This window comes from Cottoperca gobio, chromosome 12 (assembly GCF_900634415.1).
Source record: "Cottoperca gobio chromosome 12, fCotGob3.1, whole genome shotgun sequence".
Taxonomy (NCBI): domain Eukaryota; kingdom Metazoa; phylum Chordata; class Actinopteri; order Perciformes; family Bovichtidae; genus Cottoperca; species Cottoperca gobio.
Window position 1 is genome coordinate 12470566 of NC_041366.1, and position 21892 is coordinate 12492457.

At 41.0% G+C, this 21892-nt stretch overlaps 1 protein-coding gene across 1 annotated transcript in view; it reads right to left on the bottom strand.

Moving 5' to 3' along the window:
* ctif (CBP80/20-dependent translation initiation factor) overlaps positions 1 to 21892 on the bottom strand; it is a 48590-nt gene that overhangs the window by 16141 nt on the left and 10557 nt on the right. The window contains exons 3-9 of the mRNA XM_029444626.1: positions 21561 to 21632; positions 19347 to 19469; positions 18482 to 18555; positions 16605 to 16709; positions 16394 to 16472; positions 3834 to 3910; positions 1 to 12 (exon numbers count right to left, since the gene is read on the bottom strand). The exon at positions 1 to 12 is cut by the window's left edge and continues 69 nt beyond it. Coding sequence (XP_029300486.1) covers positions 1 to 12; positions 3834 to 3910; positions 16394 to 16472; positions 16605 to 16709; positions 18482 to 18555; positions 19347 to 19469; positions 21561 to 21632 — 542 coding nt within the window. The remainder of the gene's footprint in view (positions 13 to 3833; positions 3911 to 16393; positions 16473 to 16604; positions 16710 to 18481; positions 18556 to 19346; positions 19470 to 21560; positions 21633 to 21892) is intronic.

Below are 21892 nucleotides of genomic sequence, written 5' to 3' on the forward strand. Positions count from 1 at the left end.
TGATCAACCGCTCTACAAGCAGGAGAGGAGGCCACAATGCAGGCGAGCGGAAGGATGGAGAGTGGAGTAAAGTGGCATAACAATTTGTAGGAAAAGTGACGGGGAAGTTTTGTAGAAGGTGTAAAGGAGTAGACAGGAGGTGGGAGAAAAAAGCAGGGAAGAAAGAGGGAACAAAAAAAACAAAACAACTACAGGTTGATAACCATGTCATTCAAACAACATGCATAGAACTACAGGAAGTGGTAACTAAAAAAAGGTGAAATGAATTGGCAGATATGAACACGGGAGGAGGTGAGATACAGCTGATCGATCATGGCTGTTGCTGTGGATGTATGTGGAGGGAGAACTCGTGGACCCATTGGACCATGGGTTGACCCAGACTAGCAAATCGATTGCCCCGAGGGAAGAGAAGCCTGCAGGCCAGACAGTCAATAACTCGGCCAGAGCTTCATGCGGGTCACAACTCACTGGTTTAATGGACTGTAGGGAGACAGGTTTCGGCCGCCTGGCTGAACATTCGCATTACTTATCGTTTTTCACAAGTTTTAAGATTCAAAATCTCAGGAACATACTGAATGTGTGCGTACATATGCATGCATAAATTGGAAATTGCAGTCAATAACTTTGACTCATCGCGGCCAGAAGTCGAAAAACAGGCGTTTCACAGGAGGTGCAGAAAGTACAAGCAGATCTGCTGCGTGCTCGAGTGCATAAATGCATGTACACCCACCATCGTAAAATAATTTGGAATTGGTAATCAACGTGCCGAGGTTTAGTCCCACACAAGCACTTTTAAGAAGCATCCCCTTACACTGAAGTACTTGTTTGTTCAGCTTGCTTTCTTTAAACCTAAGTTAAATTTTCCAGCAGGACCGACAGAGTAAAGTCTAGATGTGTAAAAGCTCCTCAATAACGAACAGATCTTCATCTAAAAAGGGCAAAAAAAAAAAAAAAAGGAAAGAAGAAGGAGCATATTAGCTTCTCCTTTGCCTCTTTTCTGTTTTGGAGCAGAGAGCGGTAAGCAGCACATTCCAGTAAATCACAACTAATTTCAGCCCTGCTTGACGTGCATACTAAAGTAGAAACACATGCACTGCCTCCCCTTTCTTTTCCTTCTTGCCGCAGCCAGCCTACACTTTTCCTTTACTCAATCTCACAGTCTCACTCTATTCCTCCTCCTTATACTGCATTCAGTACAAGCCTCACGCTTTGCATATGTAGACAAACGATCAATATTTATCTCCATATTTTTATTTTCTTCTTGCAGCTGTGTTGACACATTACATACAATATGAATATAACATTATCTGTGAGGTTTCTCATTACAATGAATATTCATGTCCACGGGCTATTTGTTGTGTTCTGTCAGGGAAGCTGAACTCAAATCAATATCGACATAAGAGGATTTAGCATGTTTGACGGACAAACGTGCATTAAATATATTTGATGAGCAAACATGCTAAGCTTCATAAAAAGGACAGTAATGCGGAGGCCATTTTCTGTGCCTACAATTACCAGTTTTTCCCACTTTCATACATTTTATACTCTGGATAAGGGTCGTCTGGTTCATTGTGACGAGCCCTTCAGGTCACATATATATTTATTCTGGCTGCTTGTAAATGTATATAAAAGCCTTCAAACTATAATGACAATCTACCTTACCTTATCAACCTTCCACATATGAAAACACTTTTCTTAAAGCCCAGATTGTGTTTTGTATAAGTAAACTGTAGTAGGCGCTGTAGGATGCCTCTTGCTACAAAGAACATTTATAAGAAGTCATTTATCCCACAGGCCATTGGTTTGCTCGATTCTTAAACTCAATTTGAATGTTTCTTTTTCTTATATTGTGTAGATTTTTATTACTTTGTGGACAATAAAGTTGTATTCTATTCTACTCTTCTCACTTCTGCCCTCCCCCCGTCTCTCCTGCTAATTGTTGCGTATTGTTTTTAAATCTCCGTGAGATGCCGTTAAGCAGGGATCTCTTTGATGAATCATTTAGCCAGTTGCTGACATCTGCATTGTGAGAAGCGGCATAGCTTAATCGCTCTCTCTAGTCTTTATAAAAGTCTGCTTCTAGAGTTGTACTGATGATCCCCTTTTCATGTCTGTACAGTCTTATCCTCTACCTCGTCTCTCCCACTCTCATCCGGCTTTCTTCATCTCTGCAGTTTGAATATATTTGGCATTCCTATACAATGCCTGTCTTTGGTTTAAGGAGGTTTGAGGTTAATAGGCTTTTCCCAGCCTGTATGTTACCCCAAAATGTAACCACATAAGAGATGAATGCTCATACAATGCTAATGTTGGCTTTACATTGGTAAGCCACTAATAAATGTGGGACATTCATATAAAGAAACTCACCAATGAAGCAAGTTTAAGGTTTGCAGGTAAATACATGTTCAGTCCAAGTGTCCAAAGGTTCATCACTAAATAATCATTGACTAAAAATGTATAATAGTTTCTGGGAAGCAACTCCACCTTGTGATATGAATAAGCAATTTCCTTCATTTGCCTTCAAGCTTAACATTTCTCCATATGTGGTAAGCCTTAATCACCGTTTTAACTCTTTCTGCCATTAGTTCTAAACCTCTTGCAGTATTTAATAGCGCGTATAACTGTCTTGATATGTTTTTAGTATGTTTCACATTTTTATTTTTCAATTGTTCCATATGACACAAAAAGTGCTGGGGTGTAGTGGTATGCTTTGATGAGACAGAGTGGTCCAAATCTTTGGTCACTTTGTAGCAGATCCTGTGCGAGTCACTAACTCTGACAAAAGTGAATATTTCCACCACCCTGTGTTTCTGTTTGGTGTTATGTCAAAGTTTCAGTTCATCTAACAAACAGCAGCCTCAGACTTTCGGGCCACACTCTTAAGTTCAGGTTCCGTCTAGTTGCTAAAGGTCATGATACCTTAACAGGCAAACACATACGCATACAACAGACAAATACACACACAAACACATGTAAGACTTGCCCTCAAATATAAACTTAAGCACTGACAAAGTGAGTTGGAAGGGTACAACTGTACAGGATGACCTCGTTCACAAAGCAAATGGACTGAAACTTAAGCAAAATGCTCTTGGTCCATGTTTATATTTTTGTTCTTTTCTATTTGCCAGGCCTGCATATCGCACATAACAAAAACAATAGCTTTGGACAGTTCCAATTACTCTCTGTACTTTAAAAACAAGGGTGAAAGTGCTTTTGTCCATTTGGTATAGCTAAAATTTCCTCTTTTTTTAACCGCAAATACAACCAAAATATTTTCTCTTTCCCCGTCTCTTAGCAACTGAAGAACAGTTTTCCAGTGACATCAGGGCAGGGAGCGAGAGCATGAGAGAGATGTTTGCCTTTTCTCTTAAGGACGTGGTTTCTATGAAGTCACATTTGGGTGAGTACAATGAGTGTGTACAATTAGAGCAGATGTGTCAGTATAACATTTAGTGGCAGAGTTATGAGTTTGGGAACAGGACAATAGGTTAAATGTCGCAAAGCATGGCGAGTAAATCTATAATATATAGAGTTTTGTAGGCAAACACGGGTGACTGAATAACTGGCTTAAATGTTGGTGAGTAACCTATTAAACATGAAAAAACCTTGAATGTCTCCACAGGGTTTTTTTTCCCCTGTCTGCAGTGAAGTGTGGAGCCTGCATTCCTGTCTTGACATTGCTTTGGCTGGGGAGAGATGTTAAGGCTATAGGGATGGCTGTGCACTGACATCTGACATCAACAGAAAAAACATTCCCTCTCACTGAGGTATGTATGTGTGTGTGTGTGTGTGTGTGTGTGTGTGTGTGTGTGTGTGTGTGCATGCGTCATTACCGTCGGTCATTCCTCCTGCGTCGGAAGAGCTTTTTGGTGTGAGCAATCTCAGCCTCATTAGGAAGGGGCGGGAAGACCTGTTGGGGACAAATCATAGAATAAGAGACAGCTCCTGTCAAGACCAGCAATATAGATCACTTTGTGGAAAGTATTTACAGAATTATTCACCACTGTACATGCACAAGTACATAAAGTGCTTGCTTTTCCACTGCATGGTACGGCTGTGCTGGAATCGACGGGACTCTATGACAGGAACAGGTACTTTTCTCTATTCCGTTTTCCACTGAGGATAGTACCCCTCACTGTAGGCGGGATTCTCTGCTGATCCACATGACCATGTGAAACTGCTGTAAATACTTTCATCAGCGACAAAAGATAGCAACGTGTTCACTTCGTCAATTGTACGCCGTAGTTTTGTGTGCAGCTATTTCAAAAGATTCTTGCTAAATAAATAAAAATGACGGGCGCTATTGACGGTTCCTTGGTAAATAGCGGATTTGTGCGGGATGTCCCATGTCGCGTTAGCGATGATTCTCTCTGACCAATCAGTGGTCCTGTGGTGTTTAACTCCACCTTCTAGTGTCGGCTCAGCTCGCTCCAAGATCTGCAACAAGCAGATACTGTACACTGCATCAGTAGTTGATGCTAGAATTTGTGTCGATTAGCATCAGTGTCAATCACAGATCAGGCGTGTGTGTGTGTGTGTGTGTGTGTGTGTGTGCTGTGTAGCAAACAGTTCCAGGCTGATGCAAAACAAAAAGCCCCACATTTCCTCAAACTCTCAACCCAATGTATTGTGCAAGAAGGTGACCAAAGTCTGTAAAGGGAGGCTCTGTGCACTGTTTTTACTCTTGATACAGTTCACTTGTTTTTTTTGATAAAAGCATAACAAAAGATGAAGTTTGGTCTCATGATCAGTAAATCATGTATCACCATACAAATGCTAAACTTGTCTAATCCTCTTTTCATTGGATCTAGAAGCAGTCACAATGCATATGTGGATTATGCAAATCTTTTCATACCCCCACAGCACTCCAGTTTTTGTTCTGTTTTTGGCTTTTGCTTGCATTTTTGGTTTCCATTGGTAAGAATGACAAGAGGTTGTGGTGGATGTTGTACAGTCACTGAGGCTTACAGTTAAATATAGGAAGGAAGACAAGGAAATAAGAGAAGGGGAGTTATAGAAAATGGTTGTAAACTCTTTTGTGGTGCTGTAATGGCTTAAGGGGTTTTCTTTACTAAGCATTCATGTGTACTATAGACCATACACTGTACTTGTACAGCATCAGCACACTTTTGCGTCGCAGAGTAAGAATTCTACTAAATATATTTTGTTTCTCAGACTTTCTCTTTCGCACAAACATACTGTACATTCAGCCTTCCAGAAACACATACTGTAGATATTCTAATAAATGTGCTTGAAATTTAACACTGCTGCCCTAACCTACTTCTCTCTTAGAGAGGCTGCTGGGGGATCATTGGAGTCTGATTGAATCCAGATGTGAAAGGCAGAAAGCGCATGCGTGTATGTGTGAGTGTGTGTGTGGGGGGGCGGGCACTGTGTGGCACAGTAATATCCACAAAAAGGCAGACAAACACACAATTAAACTGTCCGTTAGTACAAAACTTTACTTACACTATAGACTTTAAACCAAAAGAATTAACATCTATGAAAAGCTTTTTTACCCAGACTTCAACTACTAGAACGGTCTGACAGGGAGGAAAAGTAGGTGGAGAAAGAAGAAAAAAAAAATGGAGGAACTGTTGCATGTTTAGCTACTGTAGTTTTCCTCTAGGATATCATTAGCTGTAATTCTGCCTTCAAATGGTAACCAGATGACCACACACACACTTTTTTTTTTTACCAAAACCATTTCCGATTTAAAAAAATAAATAAAAAAGGCTCTTTTGGATTGTTCACAACTGCATCCAAAAACACAAAAGCCTGTTTTGGACAGCAGCAGCGCATTAGAGAAAAGCTCAGTTTATAAAGTTTATAATAATAATAGTTGTCTCTGTGGTTGAAAGGGAGAGCGCTGTGTGTGAATATGCTATCTGCAGGTAGCAGCCAGCGCGGGGTAGATCAAAGAGAGGCGTGTGCTGTCCTGGTCCCCAGCCAGAAGACCCCTAACCTCACGGCAGGCAGCGCAAGCTCTGTGGACGTGACAAGGACAGCGAGGGGGGGGCTGGCTGTGTATGTGGTTTTAATGTGTTGCTACAGCTACTACGAATATGAAAAGGTTATACAGGGAGTCTAGCTTGATAAATGGATCCAGCACACATCAAAGAGGATTTTATAAAAGCTTGAAGGTTGTCAGAGCCACAATCATTTTACTCTCCATCTTGACAATCACAAGGTAAACACTAGAAATACCCCGTTAGCACTACAAAGTAATATAGCATCAATGTGTGTTTGCACACATTTGATTGGCCATCACCAAGCAGGATCCTGGAGGAGTCAGGAAGAAAGACCACAGACGAGATTAATGGGTAAATGAAAGCTGAAGGAGACGAATAAGGAAAAGGATGGATGTTGATGTTTTTGATGGGGGGGGGGGGGGGGGGGAAGACAGGTTTTTGTGATTCACTGTAAAGTTTGAAGGAAAGAATAGAATGTAAATTCAAAAAGAAAATGAGTGGAGCTGTAAACACAGAGGGGGAAGCTTTGCATGTGCTTAGTGAGGGATTTAGGACCAATGATGACTACTTCAGATTCATGACAGTTGAATACGTGGAAGTTTTTCATCCAGGTCATTATATTCTTGAGACAGTTGGGGATGAAGGAGCGGGTGGTGTTTTTTTAACAGATAGTTAGTTTGTAGATTCTTATACATTATTAGTGTAACATTTTAGACATGGACTTTAACAACAAATGGGTTTGAATAACTTGTTCAATTAAAAATGATCATCTCTACAGAAAGGAGACAAGGTGTACTGCATTGGCGCGTTTGTCTGTATATGTATTTATGCGTCTTTCTGTAAACAGGTGGAACATCGAGTCTCAGTCGTCACACAGAGTGCCAACAACCCACAGCTCACCTGACAATTAAAAAACTAAGGTGCTGCCAAGTTAAAATCTTACAATCCTGATTGGGATGTGTGTTTTTTTATGTGTGCATTGTATTACGTGCTTGGGTGTGCGCGTCTGCCTTGAGAGGAAGTTGACACACCGCATAGCATTTCCAGGGAAAAACGGCAGGTCACTGGGAGAGGCTACCTGGGATGCTAACAGAGAGGATGTGTCCTTTTTACAACCACTCAACGTTGCCACGTAGCTCCAAAGCAATAACTAAATGTCTTCTTTGAACGTATTGCACGATTTTGCTTTTAAGGCCGATTTTACGACTTACCCCCGGTAGCATCTAAAAAGGTTTTTTTTATTTTTCCGAGGGTTTTGTCAGAAGGATCGTTGACCTGGGTCAGACACCATTGTCGATCCATTCATAACAATGACGTTGCTTTAGTGTGAAAGGGGTATAAGTAACGAGGAAGGAAAGTAAGGAAATGAGAAAAGCGAACTGGGATGGAAATGTGAAGAATAGAAACGGAGAATAGCAATTATAGAACTTTCTCTGTAATAGCATAGAAAGTGAAGTGCACGTCTTCCTGCGCCTTCTAGTGTGTAACAATTCTGGTATGATGGTCATTCAGTCCGTCCATTGTTTCTCTCAGCTTATTTATGTTGCGAGGGCCCTCAGCCAAAAGCAATAAATTTAAAGCAGCCCCAGGGGTGGCATTACAGGACAGGTTGTTGAGCGCAGAGGAGAGAGAGAGCAAGTATGAAAACAAGAGAGACTGTAAATACAAGATAGCAAGCACGTAAAATAGAGATAGGGAAGCAGAAATACATCGGGAAAATGTCAACCATTTACCAAGCCTGAATGAATCACGTGTCATTTATGCCAACTTAGATTCGTATTTCTATTTTACGTGTCCATATAAAAATTCTAATCTTTATAAATGAGAGTTGGAGTTTTGTAACTGTGATACAATGTTGTTTATTATTATAGCTACATGTAACCAACATTAACTATAATCGTTTTTAAAAGGCCATTTAAAGTGGCACCAAGTGAAAACGTTTTCAATTCTTTAAACCGTATAGGCTTTCTCGTCATTGTCTATATTTGTTAAAGGTATATCTAATAAATTGGCAATTCAGGATGCGACAAAATATATATATATATATATATATATATATATTTGTGTTTTGAGTGCAGGTCAAAACCAATTCTTTAATAAATAACGCCACCATGTATTGCTTGCAGTTTAGCGAGCTGAAGTGGAATTTAGCTTAAAGTTACACTCTGAAGTGTGTTGAATTTAAATATCATTAAAAGTAACATTTTCGGATTCATAAGCACCACAGGGGCTGCAACAATATCACTTTATATATTTTTGGTGATCATTTTCTTTTTATTCACAATAATTAACATTAATCGTTGAACAAATGTGGATTTCTACCATGGGAATTAAACGACAGGAAGTGCTACACCATTCGAGACTGGCACTGGCACGTGATCATAGATGTGTCCAGCTCCCTCATGTCAGAAATGAAGTTAACATTTAAGATTCAGAATACTTTTTTGTAAAATCCCTGTAGTGAAAGATTTGCTCCATGTCTCATGATCCCTACTTTAGGCCTTTCATGTAACTTACTCTGCAGCAGATGCCTGCCAACCGGGCCAAAAGAAGAGATTCAAAGCTGCCACAGTCAGGTATGGTGGGTGATCGGTGATAAGAGGGAAAGATGTGAGGTCCTGACATCCGTGTCTCATTTAATAAGTGATCTGAGGCCGGAGCCACAGCAGAGCACAGGCAGATAGACAGGCACATCAAAGAACTCGGGGGGGTCTAGCTACAGGAGGAGATGGAGCCATTGCGGGATCAAAGTGTCAGAGAAAAAGAGGAAAAAAAACCTGTAGTACCCTACAGAAATATAATCATACGACAACCAATGCTGCAGCAGCATGTTTCACAAGCTTACAGCTCGGTTATAGGGGGGGGGGGAGACTTCAATCATATGTGCTCTGTGTTATATTACATTGACAGTCACCTCATCTTCTTTGCAGGATCAAACCTGATGCTTTGTGTGTGCGGTCGGGTTTGCATTCAATTTGTGAAGGCCGACTATTAATGACCCCTATTCTTGTGGGGACATTTTGGCTGCTCCATGCAGTGCTGATTTTTAGTACTATATTATCACGACCATAAATTGACACCGTGGGCAGCACTCAACCTATCATGAACACATACTAGGGATAGAAAATTAATTTAATGATGGCACAGGCTGGAGGTTACCTTGTTTCTTGGGATTTAGCGCAGCAGTAATATGCCAAGTATATAAATCAGTTCAAAGAGGGGAGGGGGAAGAATAAAAGGGGCATGAAATCAAGTTATCCTCATTTTTGGCCTTGTTTTTTCCCCCCAACTGTTTAACAATGCACATTTCATTATGCTGCACTTGTAATAGAATAAATTTGGTTAATCTTGTTTGTGTGTACATATTTACTGTCATTCAGACGTGATACATTTAACAGATCAAGTCACTCGTGGACTATTTAATACCTCTGTGGAATTAATTACATTTTTTCCCAAGGTAACCTGCTTTCATGCATGTTCTCAAGTCTCCAGTGTTTCTCCCATGATTGAGGGCAGAGCAAAGCAGTACAGTGGTGATTAAGCCAATATGTCTGCGGTTAATAGAGTATAGGAGCCAAGCAGCAGTAGGACCAGGAACAATAGCAGGAAGAGACCACAGGGAGGGGGCTGCCGGTCACCATGACCCCCTGGATATTGTTCTGCTGCCCACAAGCATTTGAAGGATGGAGGGGAGGAGTGAAGGACGACATGAGGAGAGGAGGGATGGGTGGGGGTGGGGGTGGGGGCGTGTGATGATGGTAGTCAGAAGAGAAGAGGAAAAAGGAAACAGCAAATAGGAAGAACCAAAGGAAGACGAGGTAAAAGATGAGAGAGACGACGTGCAGGAGACAAACTAGTGTGTCTGAGGTGAGCAGAAACAAACAGGAACAGTAAATGTGTGAGAGGAATGTAAGTCTCACACAAACTGACAGCTGACAGACAGACCGCCCAGAAATCCCACCCCGCCCCCCCCCACTGTCCCATCTAAACTGGAGTCCTGCTCTGCGGCACGTACACTTCCAGACGGAGGGGCCAACCAGTCTGTGATATCTCAGCTCCAGACTCCTGCTTTGTTCCCCTGTTGGACGGCTTTGTTCACAGACCACAGACCGGATGTCTCCTAAATGACTAGCCGCTTTCTCCCGCTCTGCTCGGTCTAACCCTAACCTTCTCTTCCTCCTCTGGTGCCCTCCATTCTTAAAGATATTTTTGAATTATATCACTGACCGCGTGGAAACAAAACACTTTTGTTGTCGTGAATCATTTTGGTATGGCATCAAATAAAATGAGAAAAGTCTAGTATATACACTTGTATCCGGCTACAAATCAAATGACATAACTGGAAAATTGGCAACTCTGAAATATGCTTTTCCACTTTCTTGCTGAGCGTTAAGATCTGTCTGTACAGTACATATGAAACTATGGCTATCTTATCACAGCATAAAGAGTGGAAGCACGTCTGACTATCCAAAGCTTTAATAAGAATCCACCTACCGGCAGTTTTAAAGTCCATTAAAGAACTCATTGCAACCGTGCAAAACTCTGAGAGTAAAAACAGATTTGTCTGCCTTTGGACATACTGTAGCCAGGCTAGCCGTTTCCCCCTGCTTCCAGTTATTTATGCTAAGCTATGCTAGCAAGCTGCTGTCTGAAGCTTCATATTTAGTATACAGATAATGGAGCGGTATCCATATTTGCATCCAACTCTTTGCAAGAAAGCAAACAAGCGCATTTCCTAAAATGTCAAACTATTACAGCTTATGCTGATAATAACATTGCTTTGAGCTATAACCAAGCTGAGGCTGTCCCTCGTGGATACTGCCTGGAATCCCGGTAACACTAAGCTGACATGATCTTGGCAGCCAATAAATTACCTCATGGGAAAGAACATCAGGTCACAACAGTCATACCATTTGTACAGAAACAGTAGCGCCCACTCTATTTCGGATGAGAAAACTCCAACAGGTCTTGTAATCAAATACAACATTGTGTACATTAAAATGGGTCTAGAAAGATGTGTGTGCATGACTAACGCATACTCACAAAAAGCTGTATGGAAAAGCAGACGTTCGTTGATATAATTTCAGGTACTGTAACACCTACATGTATCCACACATATGCACACGAGCTGTGGCTGTCACAACACGGAGGATCACGCTGACATGGTCATGTGGAGGATGCCAAACACCATCTGAGTGAGATCGAGTGTCCATGCTGTACAGTATGCATCGTGAAGGAGGGAAAGGTGAAAGAGATATAAACTCTTCTGTCTCCAGGGGGAAAATAATCTATACCATTTGATGGTTCAATTCTAAACTTTTGAGAGGGTGGAGACTTCTCATTAAATTTTGTGAGTAATTTTTCAGACAAAAACACAAAACATTCTTTGGATCCAGGAAGCTTCTCCAAGTGGTCAGACTAAATCATTTGATTATGTCACATTTTATTGTATGGCTTCAAATTCTTACTTCCCGGAAAGATGTTACTTCTCGCAGTTTGCAGATAACAGAAGATCATTTTTAGAAATTATTTGTATTGTTGTGTATACTTTATTGTAGTTTTCAATTCAAATACTTGATTGGCCTAGTAACATGCTTTAATAATTAGTTTATTATCCTTGATCCCATAATGTTCTTAGAATCATCTTCATTATAGATGTCTATGTTATTCTGTCTGTTTTATCCTATTACTTTAGGATCCTCTTACTATTCTAATAAAGCATTTTGCAACATTTTTCTTTTTAATTGCCATACAAAATCAATATAATAATAATTATTATTATTCAATAAAGTAAATACATTGTGCACTCTTGCTGGTAATGTTTGACATTATTCAGAATACATGCGATAGCTGGTATGAATCCACAATCGCTCTCTGACCTCTGAATACTTCGGTCATTAAAACACTATACGTGAAGGCGGCGTTATTGTATGTGCAGGTTGACATTCCAGAGAGGCCAGTAGAGGTGCTCAGAATATGAGGGCGAAAGGAGGAAGCCCTTTCTCACAGCGCTACTCACACGCCCACACACACAAACAAGATGTTTTCCACATCCCAGGGCTATTTGTAAGTCTATTCCGACTCCTGGAAAGGGGAGGTGGATGTTGGCAGGAAGTGTGGAACGTAGACGGGGAGTTTGGATGAGCCCTGCCATGTAGTAGCTGGAGGTGGTGACTGGGTAACCCGTTTACCCAGAGACCCGAGACCCGTTTTGCTTGGATGATCATTTTTATCATTAAGAAATGATCAGAATGATCTTATTTGAAAAAAGAAAAGAAAAAGAAACAGTAAAAAAAAAAAGCTTTGACCTCGAGCCATTGGTGGAAGAAGTACTCGGATGCTTTACAAGTCCCAACACAACAATGTAGAAATACTCCATTACTAAGTATTTAGGAGGAGTACTCAAGAATTGACAGCAATTCAATTAAAAGTACTTGTTCTGCAGTAAAATGTTCTGTGTGACTGATATTTTTATTATACATTACATTACAGAGTGTTATCACTGATCGCGGGTACAAGCGGGCAAAATGGGTTTTCTCAGACGGGTGGTGTCTCCCTTAGAGATAGGGTAAGAAACTCAGCCATCCGTGAGAGACTCGGAGTTTTGCGTTGAAAGGAGCCAGTTGAGGTGGTTCGGGCATCTAGTAAGGATACCACCTGGGCGCCTCCCTAGGGAGGTGTTCCAGGCACGGCCAGCTGGGAGGAGCCCCCGGGGAAGACCCAGGACTCGGTGGAGAGATTATATCTCCTCACTGGCCTGGGAACGCCTCGGGATCCCCCAGTTGGAGCTGGTGGATGTGGCCCGGAGAAGGGACGTTTGGGGTTCCTTACTGGAGCTGCTGCCCCCGCGACCTGACCCCAGATAAGCGGTATACGATGGATGGATGGATCGCTGATTCAACAATGTTTAAGTAGGATTTTACTGTTGTAGTTTAGTCCAGTGGTCACAGCATAAATCTGAGGGGTCTTGAGAAGATTAATGTGGTAAGAACGGCAAAGTTCTGATTTAACTAATATTTTTTAATGATCAACTAAGCCAGGGGTGGGGAACCTCCGGCCTCATACGGCCCGTGAGACCATTTGATCCAGCCCTCGACGTAATTCATAAACACACACAAAAAACCCCCCCAAAAATGGACTGTTTTTCCTGGCCACGGTCAGGGTCCTTGAACACAACACGAGCGGTACGTGTCATCACGTGGTCACGTCATGTCAAAAAACTTCGATTTTAAACGACTGTCATTGACATCAGTGAACGCAGCGTGGCGAGTGTAAAACAGAGAAAGCTGGACGCGGAATGTCACACTTTCCAGGAGAAATGGACGAACGATTATTTCTTTGTGGAAGTAAAAGGCCAGTGTGTCTAGTTCGTGCGGACATAGTTGCGGTGATGAAAGATAATCTCGAGCGTCATTACTGCACGAGTTGAAAGGACGAGTGTGTTTGGATAAAGTTAACGCTCTTCAGCGGAGTTTGGCCCAACAAGCAGCTCTCTGCAGAGCGGAACATACAAACATGGACAGATAGACCACCACACCAAGAACAGACTATTCCACCACTGCTGTGCAATTATCACTGCCATTTACAATACTCACTTTATTTTCTATCAACCACTTGGTACTTCTATTATTTTTTATTCTATTTAATAATTATTGTGTACTGCCTTTTTACTTCATATGTTCTTTTGCTGTGACAAGATACATTTCCCCGTTGTGGGACTAATAAAGGATTTCTGATAAAACAGAAAGATACATGGATAAAAAAGTTGCTTTTTTTCACAGCATAACAGAAAAGTGAAATGAATGGGTTGCGTCTCAAAATGTTTTGCAGAGGTTATGAGTTCAATAACTAGTTTGGCCCTCGAAGGATGTTGTAAAAAATAAAATGGCCCTCGATAGGAAAAAGGTTCCCCCCTCCCTGAACTAAGCCATTGAGACTTCAAACATCTAACTCTAGTTTTCGTATTTAATTGAGAGGTGAAATGTCTCTTTGCTCCGTCTCTTTCTGCTTTTCTGTAAAGGTTTACAATGTGTTGTATTTTAGGAGTTGATCATATATTCTGTTGTGTAAAATCTTAATCTGTAAAGTAACAAGTGATCATAACTGTCAGATAAATGTAGTGGAATAAAAAGTACAATATTTCTCTTGGAAATGTAGTAAAGATGAAGTATGAAGGAGCATAAAATGGAAATAAAAATTAATAAATTAGTCCAAATCAACATTCGAATACTGAACAATTTAGCATCTTGTTCCGAGGAATGTTTTTGGGTGATGACTTTATAAAATATAATAATAGACATTGTTCTTCATCCTTAAACCTCAATAGAAGCCATGAATGTATATAACAAATGTAAAAAAGGAATTTCGTACAGCCCTAAAGTACTTGAGTAAATGTACTTTGTTATATTCCACCACTGCCATGAACCAAAAAGCAAGACACGTCTGCCAGTCGTGTGTTTTAATAGCAACAACAACAGAAACCCCCAGCCACATTACACTGTTTTGGTTACAGTAAGGAGGACGAATGTATAACAAAACTGAACGTGGCAGAAGAAAGGAAAGATCCTCATAGCCATACTGTAACTTACACAGCCAACACTCTGCATCAAGTCAAAGCAGAAACAAATGGTACGAACACTTAACAACACAAACTCTCTCTCCCCCCATGACACAAAAAATAATTTCTCTAAACTCTTGATTGCAAACCTCTCCGATTCAGTTCAATTGAAGTTCACAATGATTGTGGTTTCAGAGTTTTATGTTACAGTTTGGTCTCTCTAGAACTACTGGCTCTGGAAGTTGAAAATGGAAACTTAAGTGCCCTCACTGGTCTTGGGGCCGATCCCAGACCAAGGAGGGTATTGTCAGTGGATGGCCTCATTAGAAAGAGAAAAAACTGGGCATCAGTGGCCTGGCATCCCTGCTGTATGACTCCGCCTAACAGACCTTTGGGACAAACTTTAAAGAAGCAGGGCATGACAGAGTGTGAAATAGGGGATGGCTGAAGTCAGAAACAGCTAAAGAATGTGAGGGAGAGAAAATGTGGCAATGACTCCCCAGCTCTGTGTCTCTGACCTTGCTGTATCCAAGTGCCCACACATATCCGATCCCAAGCTCACCAGACAAACGCAGTTGACCCCATCTATCTTTTGGCCCTAACTGAATGAACGGAAACGGTAATCTTGGCTCGGGAGGTATACAATGAGGAAGCCATCTTGGTAGCGCAACTAGGCCCATCTTGGCTGAAACACTACGAGAGGCGAAACGCAGCCAAGAGGGGAAGGAAAGAGGAAGACACTGGAGCTCAAACACTATGAAAGATGGAAGACAATTTGGCTCAGAGAGCAAGGAAGGAAGAGCGGAGGGTGCCATCAACGGACTAGAGTGAACTCTGCCACCCCACGGAATCACTAATCATCTTGGAAAACACAATGGTCAATACCCGTAAATGGTATACACAGCTGCTAAATTCATTCTACATATTCTTTTTCCCCCTTTGTTGACATCAGACAAGTCATATTCAGAATGACCTTATAATGAAAGACATTAGGAAACTGTTGTTGTAATAAGGCTTTTAGACTATAACATATGTACAGACAGGGCATTTCTTCACTAGAGAAGCATTCTGCAACTTCTATCCTTAAGAAATTCTGAGTTAGGAGAAAAGCAAGTTGTTTTCTTAAGCAACCGTTTTTAGTAGATTAATTGCTTCTTTTTTTTCTGTAAAGCTCAACAAGGAAACAGTTGTACGGGGACACAAAAGAGGGTCTTCTCTTACAGTGTGGATATGAACATATGGATATTGTGTTGAGATGTGTGAGCTCAAAAGCTGCTGAAGAGGTTTTAAACTCGCACAGAAACAAACAACATACTTCACTTTTCTGTAGACATTATTGGGTAGATGTGTAAATGTTATACACACATTTAACCACCGGGGGTCAGTATAACATTAACGCTCTTTTCCTGTCAGTTACAGCTCACTTCAGCATCTGTCCAGCAGGTGTCACCAAATGTTCATTTATAAATAAGTCTCATTTGTAACATAAATGTACATTTATCGAGGCTGATCTTGCGTGTATTGAGTGTTCTTCAACAAAAGAAAACAAACTGACCCTACATGAATAGTCTCGTTTTTTTGCAAGGATGTTTCCTACTGTGGTGATTTTACTATGGACCTGACTGCAGCACCATTACTCTGGTTGGTGCACCTGTTGTTTTTCTATTGCACCAACAGGGGTCGCTCTCTGACAACTAATTCATTGTTAGGAAGTCATCTTGGTGGAGGGCTTTCTTGTTCACTGTGTCACATCAGTGTAGAAGAACAGTTCTACAAAGCCACATAATGTTGCTTGTGCAGTACAGAAATGTGTGTACGAAGACAGCTTGTATATCAGAGTGAGAAAACGATCTATATGACTTACAGAGCGCAGATGGGGTAGGAACCTCTCAATGTCATTCATGTCTATGCCGTCATCTTCCTCAAACTTGTTTTTATTCATCCTGAAAGAGGGGATGATAGGAAGACATCATTGGGCTTAATTAGAGGCAATCCTAAAAGACAAAACTGAGATAATATGGAATGATCCAATGGTGAGACAGAGCAGCGCAGCACCAGCAGAACCAAGATCTTACCCCTCTCTGTCAATGTGTGGCAGGTGCTTTGGCGTTCCTCTGAAGTGTTTCCTGTGGAAATGGCTGAAGTCCAGCTTCTCTGGCTGCACGTCCCATCCTGCACCTCTACAACCCAGAGACAAAGAGAGAGAATAAAAGGTTAGACACATCAAGTATCCATGCATACGCTCAAGGAGAGAGCAGAAATTGAGATAATAGGTTTTCATAATCATCAAGTCAACAGACATTCTGTATTTGCATTAACCTGGATTTATCTAAATAAAGAATGAAGTATCTGAGCAAATAGCTTTCCAATATGGAATTTGTTTGTTACTCATTGGCTTTCAATTACATCAAACACACACCAGGTCACGTCTGTTATTCTGCATCTTGACATATTGGTACAGAATGCAATGCTGGATGTATTATCTGCTTTAGTTAACATACCCAGTTAAGATGATGTGTTTGAAGAGGTTTTATGTGCCCAGAAAAAGACTTGCAGTCTGAGTTGAGCATAACGCCTAACAGTTATAGTACCAGAGACTGTGAGGTGGTGAGCTACGTCTAATAAAAGCCTCTATAAAATCACTGACAGTGACCGCATGGTGCTACAATAGACTTGTGTCACTAGGTGAGGCTGGCTGAAGAAATTCACTCCAAAAAGCGAATAGTATGAGAGGCAGAGGGTTTTTGACAAATACAACAGAAGAATTCAAATCAAAATGATGCAAACATCAAAGCTTGGACATATGCATCTGTTCATTATGGTATTTTTATAATAGGCGTTGTTATTATCTGTATTAATTGTTCCTAAAAACAAAAGGCAACATTAGATCCATTTGACTGACACCATTGTCCAAAGATAATTATCATTTTACCCTCTGTGGATAGAGATGGGGAGCGATTTGGGTCCAATGTCACGCTCAAGAACTCAATGCTGATGTAGCAACTCTGCCAACTGCGTAAAAAAATTAACTTTCAAACTACATTTTCGGATTTGAGACTCTAAGCCACAGCAAAACTTTTGTAAGGCAGTTGATTTCACGCAGCTTTAACTACAAGGGCAGAAATGACTCCGAATGAAATATGTTTTTATTCACCATTAACTTCATCTCTGTCTGCATGGAGGGAGAGCTCCTTCACCGTCTGCTCAGATGTGCCAACGTGGCCGGAAGTTAGGTAGCTGAAGCTGCCATGCAGCTGTTCCCATGGCAACCAGTCCTCCCTCCAGTGAAGTGATTTATGTCTCACTCGTTTCTTTTCTTTTTTTGCACTCGTCTAGTTTCAGGTTAAGCTCGTTTGAAAAATCATTAAATCACCAAGTGAACGGATTTTCACAAGGCCCTCACGTATAAGACCAAACAAGATTGCATTGACGCTTAATATTTTCCAGAGGAAACCGTCGAGCTTCCAGTGGTTAGACGTAAGTGTGGCTGTTGGCAGAAACACTGAAACAAAATAGTTTTAATCATCAGCATAAAAGCCGCAGCTCAGCAGTGTAGCTTCTTGATCAACGTCAAGTTAATTTGGGATGAAGTGACAGAGCTGACTGAGCTCTTTGAATATGATGTCCTTTATTGCATTTCATGTAGTATCTATTTTTGTATAGCCATAATAAATGCCAGCAGTGATCTGGGTCTTGAAGATAAAAGCTGGGAAATACTGTCTCGGGCCAACCAGGAGAAAACAAATCAAACTTTAGGTAACAGCAGACTTCGAATGAACAAAAAGGGCAGAACAAAAAGCAGAGTCCAGTTGAGAGGAAAGAAAAGGAGTCAAAAGCTACCAGACTCAGGGTGGGTCTAAATCAGCTGTATGATCCTCCAGAAACTATGGCTGGAATTCAGACGCAGTAGACTGTACACTATATGAGGTTTGTGAGACAGCGAGGCACCTACCCGCGTGAGTCCATTGTGTTGGCAGCCCATATGTCTGTCCCCAGGATGTCCAGGGAGCCTTCTCTGTTTCCGTTCTGTCAGCACACGGGGAAAATATTTTAGTATACAAAACACTTCTTACCAAACCATCACATACCAAGCTTATATTATAGAACTTGTATTGAACATTTAAAGAGAGGTGCACCTGTGGAACTACGCTTCTTCAAAAGCAGATTACTTTATTTTTATAAACATGTTCTTTTCTTTTCTTTCTAATTAACATATGAAATCATCTCATATCAATCACAGGCTCCTGAATTGAATTCAAATCATATTGTGGAATAATTTGTGCTATCAGCAAATATCGTATCCAAAGAATCGATATAATATGTATGTGTATGTATATATGATTTACACGCTTGTAAATGCCCAATTCTTTCAAACGCCAAAAATCCTTTGTCAGAGATTTGAGGTTTAAGCCACTGACGACGTACATATACTGTACAGCCGTTACAAAGGTTGAGTAGTGCTCCTTGTGACAAGTAAAGTGATCCGTGTGTGGAGTGCCCCTCTAAACATTTCATAACGGTGAAGATTTAATTTGTGGTGAAATGTTTAGATGCTTATGGTCAAAGATGGCTAAAGACTCCCAAGGGAACAATGCAGTGAGCCTGATAAGAGACACGTGACAGAAGCTGCTACAGTATCGGTCAGAGTCTCCCCAAGATGTTCCCTTTCGTGTCCTTCAGAGGTGAGCATTTTAGGCACACTGAGGGAATGTGGTGGCAGTGAGAGACGTATCACACACACACACACACACACACACACACACACACACCACACACACACACACGCACACACACACACACACGCCACACACACACACCTTGGCAGGTCCTGTGAACTGGTTGTTTCTGCCTCTGCTGCCGGATCGTGAGCCAGAACCTGGTCTCGACCCTGAACTGGGCCTGGAACCTGTACTGCCGTTACTGCTGTGCTCCCACTCATCCTGCAGAGTTGAGAGAGGGGATGAAAAGCAAACGGACTGAGTATTTCGGTTTCATTCATTTCGGTCACAGTTCACCACAGCTACAAGACAAGTCTTCAAAAATGTTTTATCTTTGAGCAAAACTGGATTGAAGCACAGTCAGCTGGGCAGAAGTGTGTGTCCATTTACAGAAATGCTGATTAAAATGCTTTGTACATAAATTCAATTAATTCAGCTGGTCGGTCTGCCTTTTGAATCAATGGAGGCCAGTGTGCCATTTCTCCTGCTTTATACTTGTTTTGTGTGCATATTCGGTGTGTAAAAAACAACTTTTATTGTATTCTTTAACAAAACAATTCAGAGCACTGTACTGGCTGAGCTGAGATAACAGCTCCCGTTTCTGTCTCCACATAATTGTCTCTGTTATTGCTTTTTCTGACTTTTGTTTTTGAGTTTCATTATATGCTAGCGAAGACATACCGCAAGGGTTGTCAAAACTCTAGTTTCCTTGCAAAGTCTTGGACACTATACTTTCAGAAACTTAATGTAAACAAAAAAACACCTCCCTATTTTTGCTGCACTGAAAATATATTGACATAAATACTGACATTTCAATCCTAGTCCCTCCTTTTACCTCCCTCATATTTTGGATAACTCTGCACTCTTTGAACCGCATGCTGCTTCACCACTCACTTCCTGGTGAATTATACCAATGACGCTCTGAGGAGCAATAATACTCAAAATCACTGCAGACTGTACAGTCAGAGTGCACACACACACACTCTCTCACACACACACACACACACACACACACACACACACTTTGTCTCAAGCAACCACAAGCAAGCTGACGAGCTATGGATCGCTTACGGCTGGTGTTGCAGTCTCTTCGAATCATACGTTTCAGCAGCTGACAGAGAGGGAAAGACTAACCCGAACATACAGAGCTGAGAGCAGAGCAAACCTACGCTTTGATCAATGTGATGCTCCAATGACCAAAGGGGAGATGAGCACAGAAGAGGACAACAACAACAACAACAACAACAACAACAACAACAACGTGGAAGTGAGTACAATCAGGGCTGTAGTGGAGGTTAAACATACAGAAATGCTGTCGTCACCTCTGAATTAGCATTTGTGTATTCTTTGCACCTGTTTATGGGGTAAACATAGGTCTACTCTCAGTTTCTTTAGACTAGCAACAGACTGAGTCACCCGGATGAATCTGACTTCAGTGGATAGATATATGACATTATCTGAATTGTGCTGCATCCAATAATAATGTTTTTCGTCTTTCGTTTTATCAAGGTTGTTGCCGAATTAACACAGCTTTAGTCCCTCACCGTCGTTGTAGCTTTAATTTCACTATGATGTCAGATTTCTTTAAATAGAGCATTTTACATTTTCAAAAAGCAAAGAATGAGATGAGGACATAGAAGCGAGGACAAATGCAGGATGCCACAGTAGATACTGCAAACAGACATGTGGAGAAATTAAAGAAGGTTCCAGTGGAACCAGCCCGGGAGTCAGGGGGAGAACTAATTCTGAGATGGTAGAGAAAAAGTTATTTTTATCTAAATAAACTAAATACAAAACTGGAACTATATAATTATTGACATGTATTATAATACAGGGACTAAATCTACAAAACAATATATAAACAATTGTTTTTCTGATGCTGTTAAAGGGTTGCTTACACCAGTAAAGTTTGTAAACACAGCCGTTAAAACCGCGTAGTTTCAGTAACGGTCAGTTGAGAAACACACAAAATGCTGTTTTTTTGTTCATCTATGAACTACATACACGTGTTATTAATTTATGAAAGTGCTGCAGCTTTAGCTTTTGTTATTGTCCAAACCCTGATTTATGATAAAGGCCATATAGCTGATTATTTTTGAGATAGACACCGATAGGTCCTTCTTTCCAATCATTACGGCTCTTGTGATGGATAGTAAGGTACAGATGCCCCAACCATATTTGTTGCCACTGCAGCCCTTGTGTAGAATCATTACTATACTTTGCATAACTAAACTGTGAATGATTATTCAATGAATTAATTAAGGTCACCTCCAAAGCTGTGAAATAAGCATGAACCTCGACAGAAACACTTACTGGCTTGGTTGAGCCTCTTCCCCGTGAAGACGTCCAGCTGCCATCTTTCTTGTTGTTACAGTCATCTGTCCACTGGAGGAGAGAAATGAGGAGAGTTAAAATGGGGGTTTGTTTATGTGTAAACAAAGACTATAAACAACACAGTAAGTTCCCCTGGGTTTTTTTCCTTACAGCTGCAATGTTTGGTGGATGTACCTTCACATTTGTCTACGTTTACATCTGCATTAAAACAACAGGGGCAGCTGTTTTGATGCCGGCTGTACCCCGGCAGCATGTTTTTGGACGACACAAACCAGAGACACCTCTAAACATAACAACTGCCGTTCACAGAT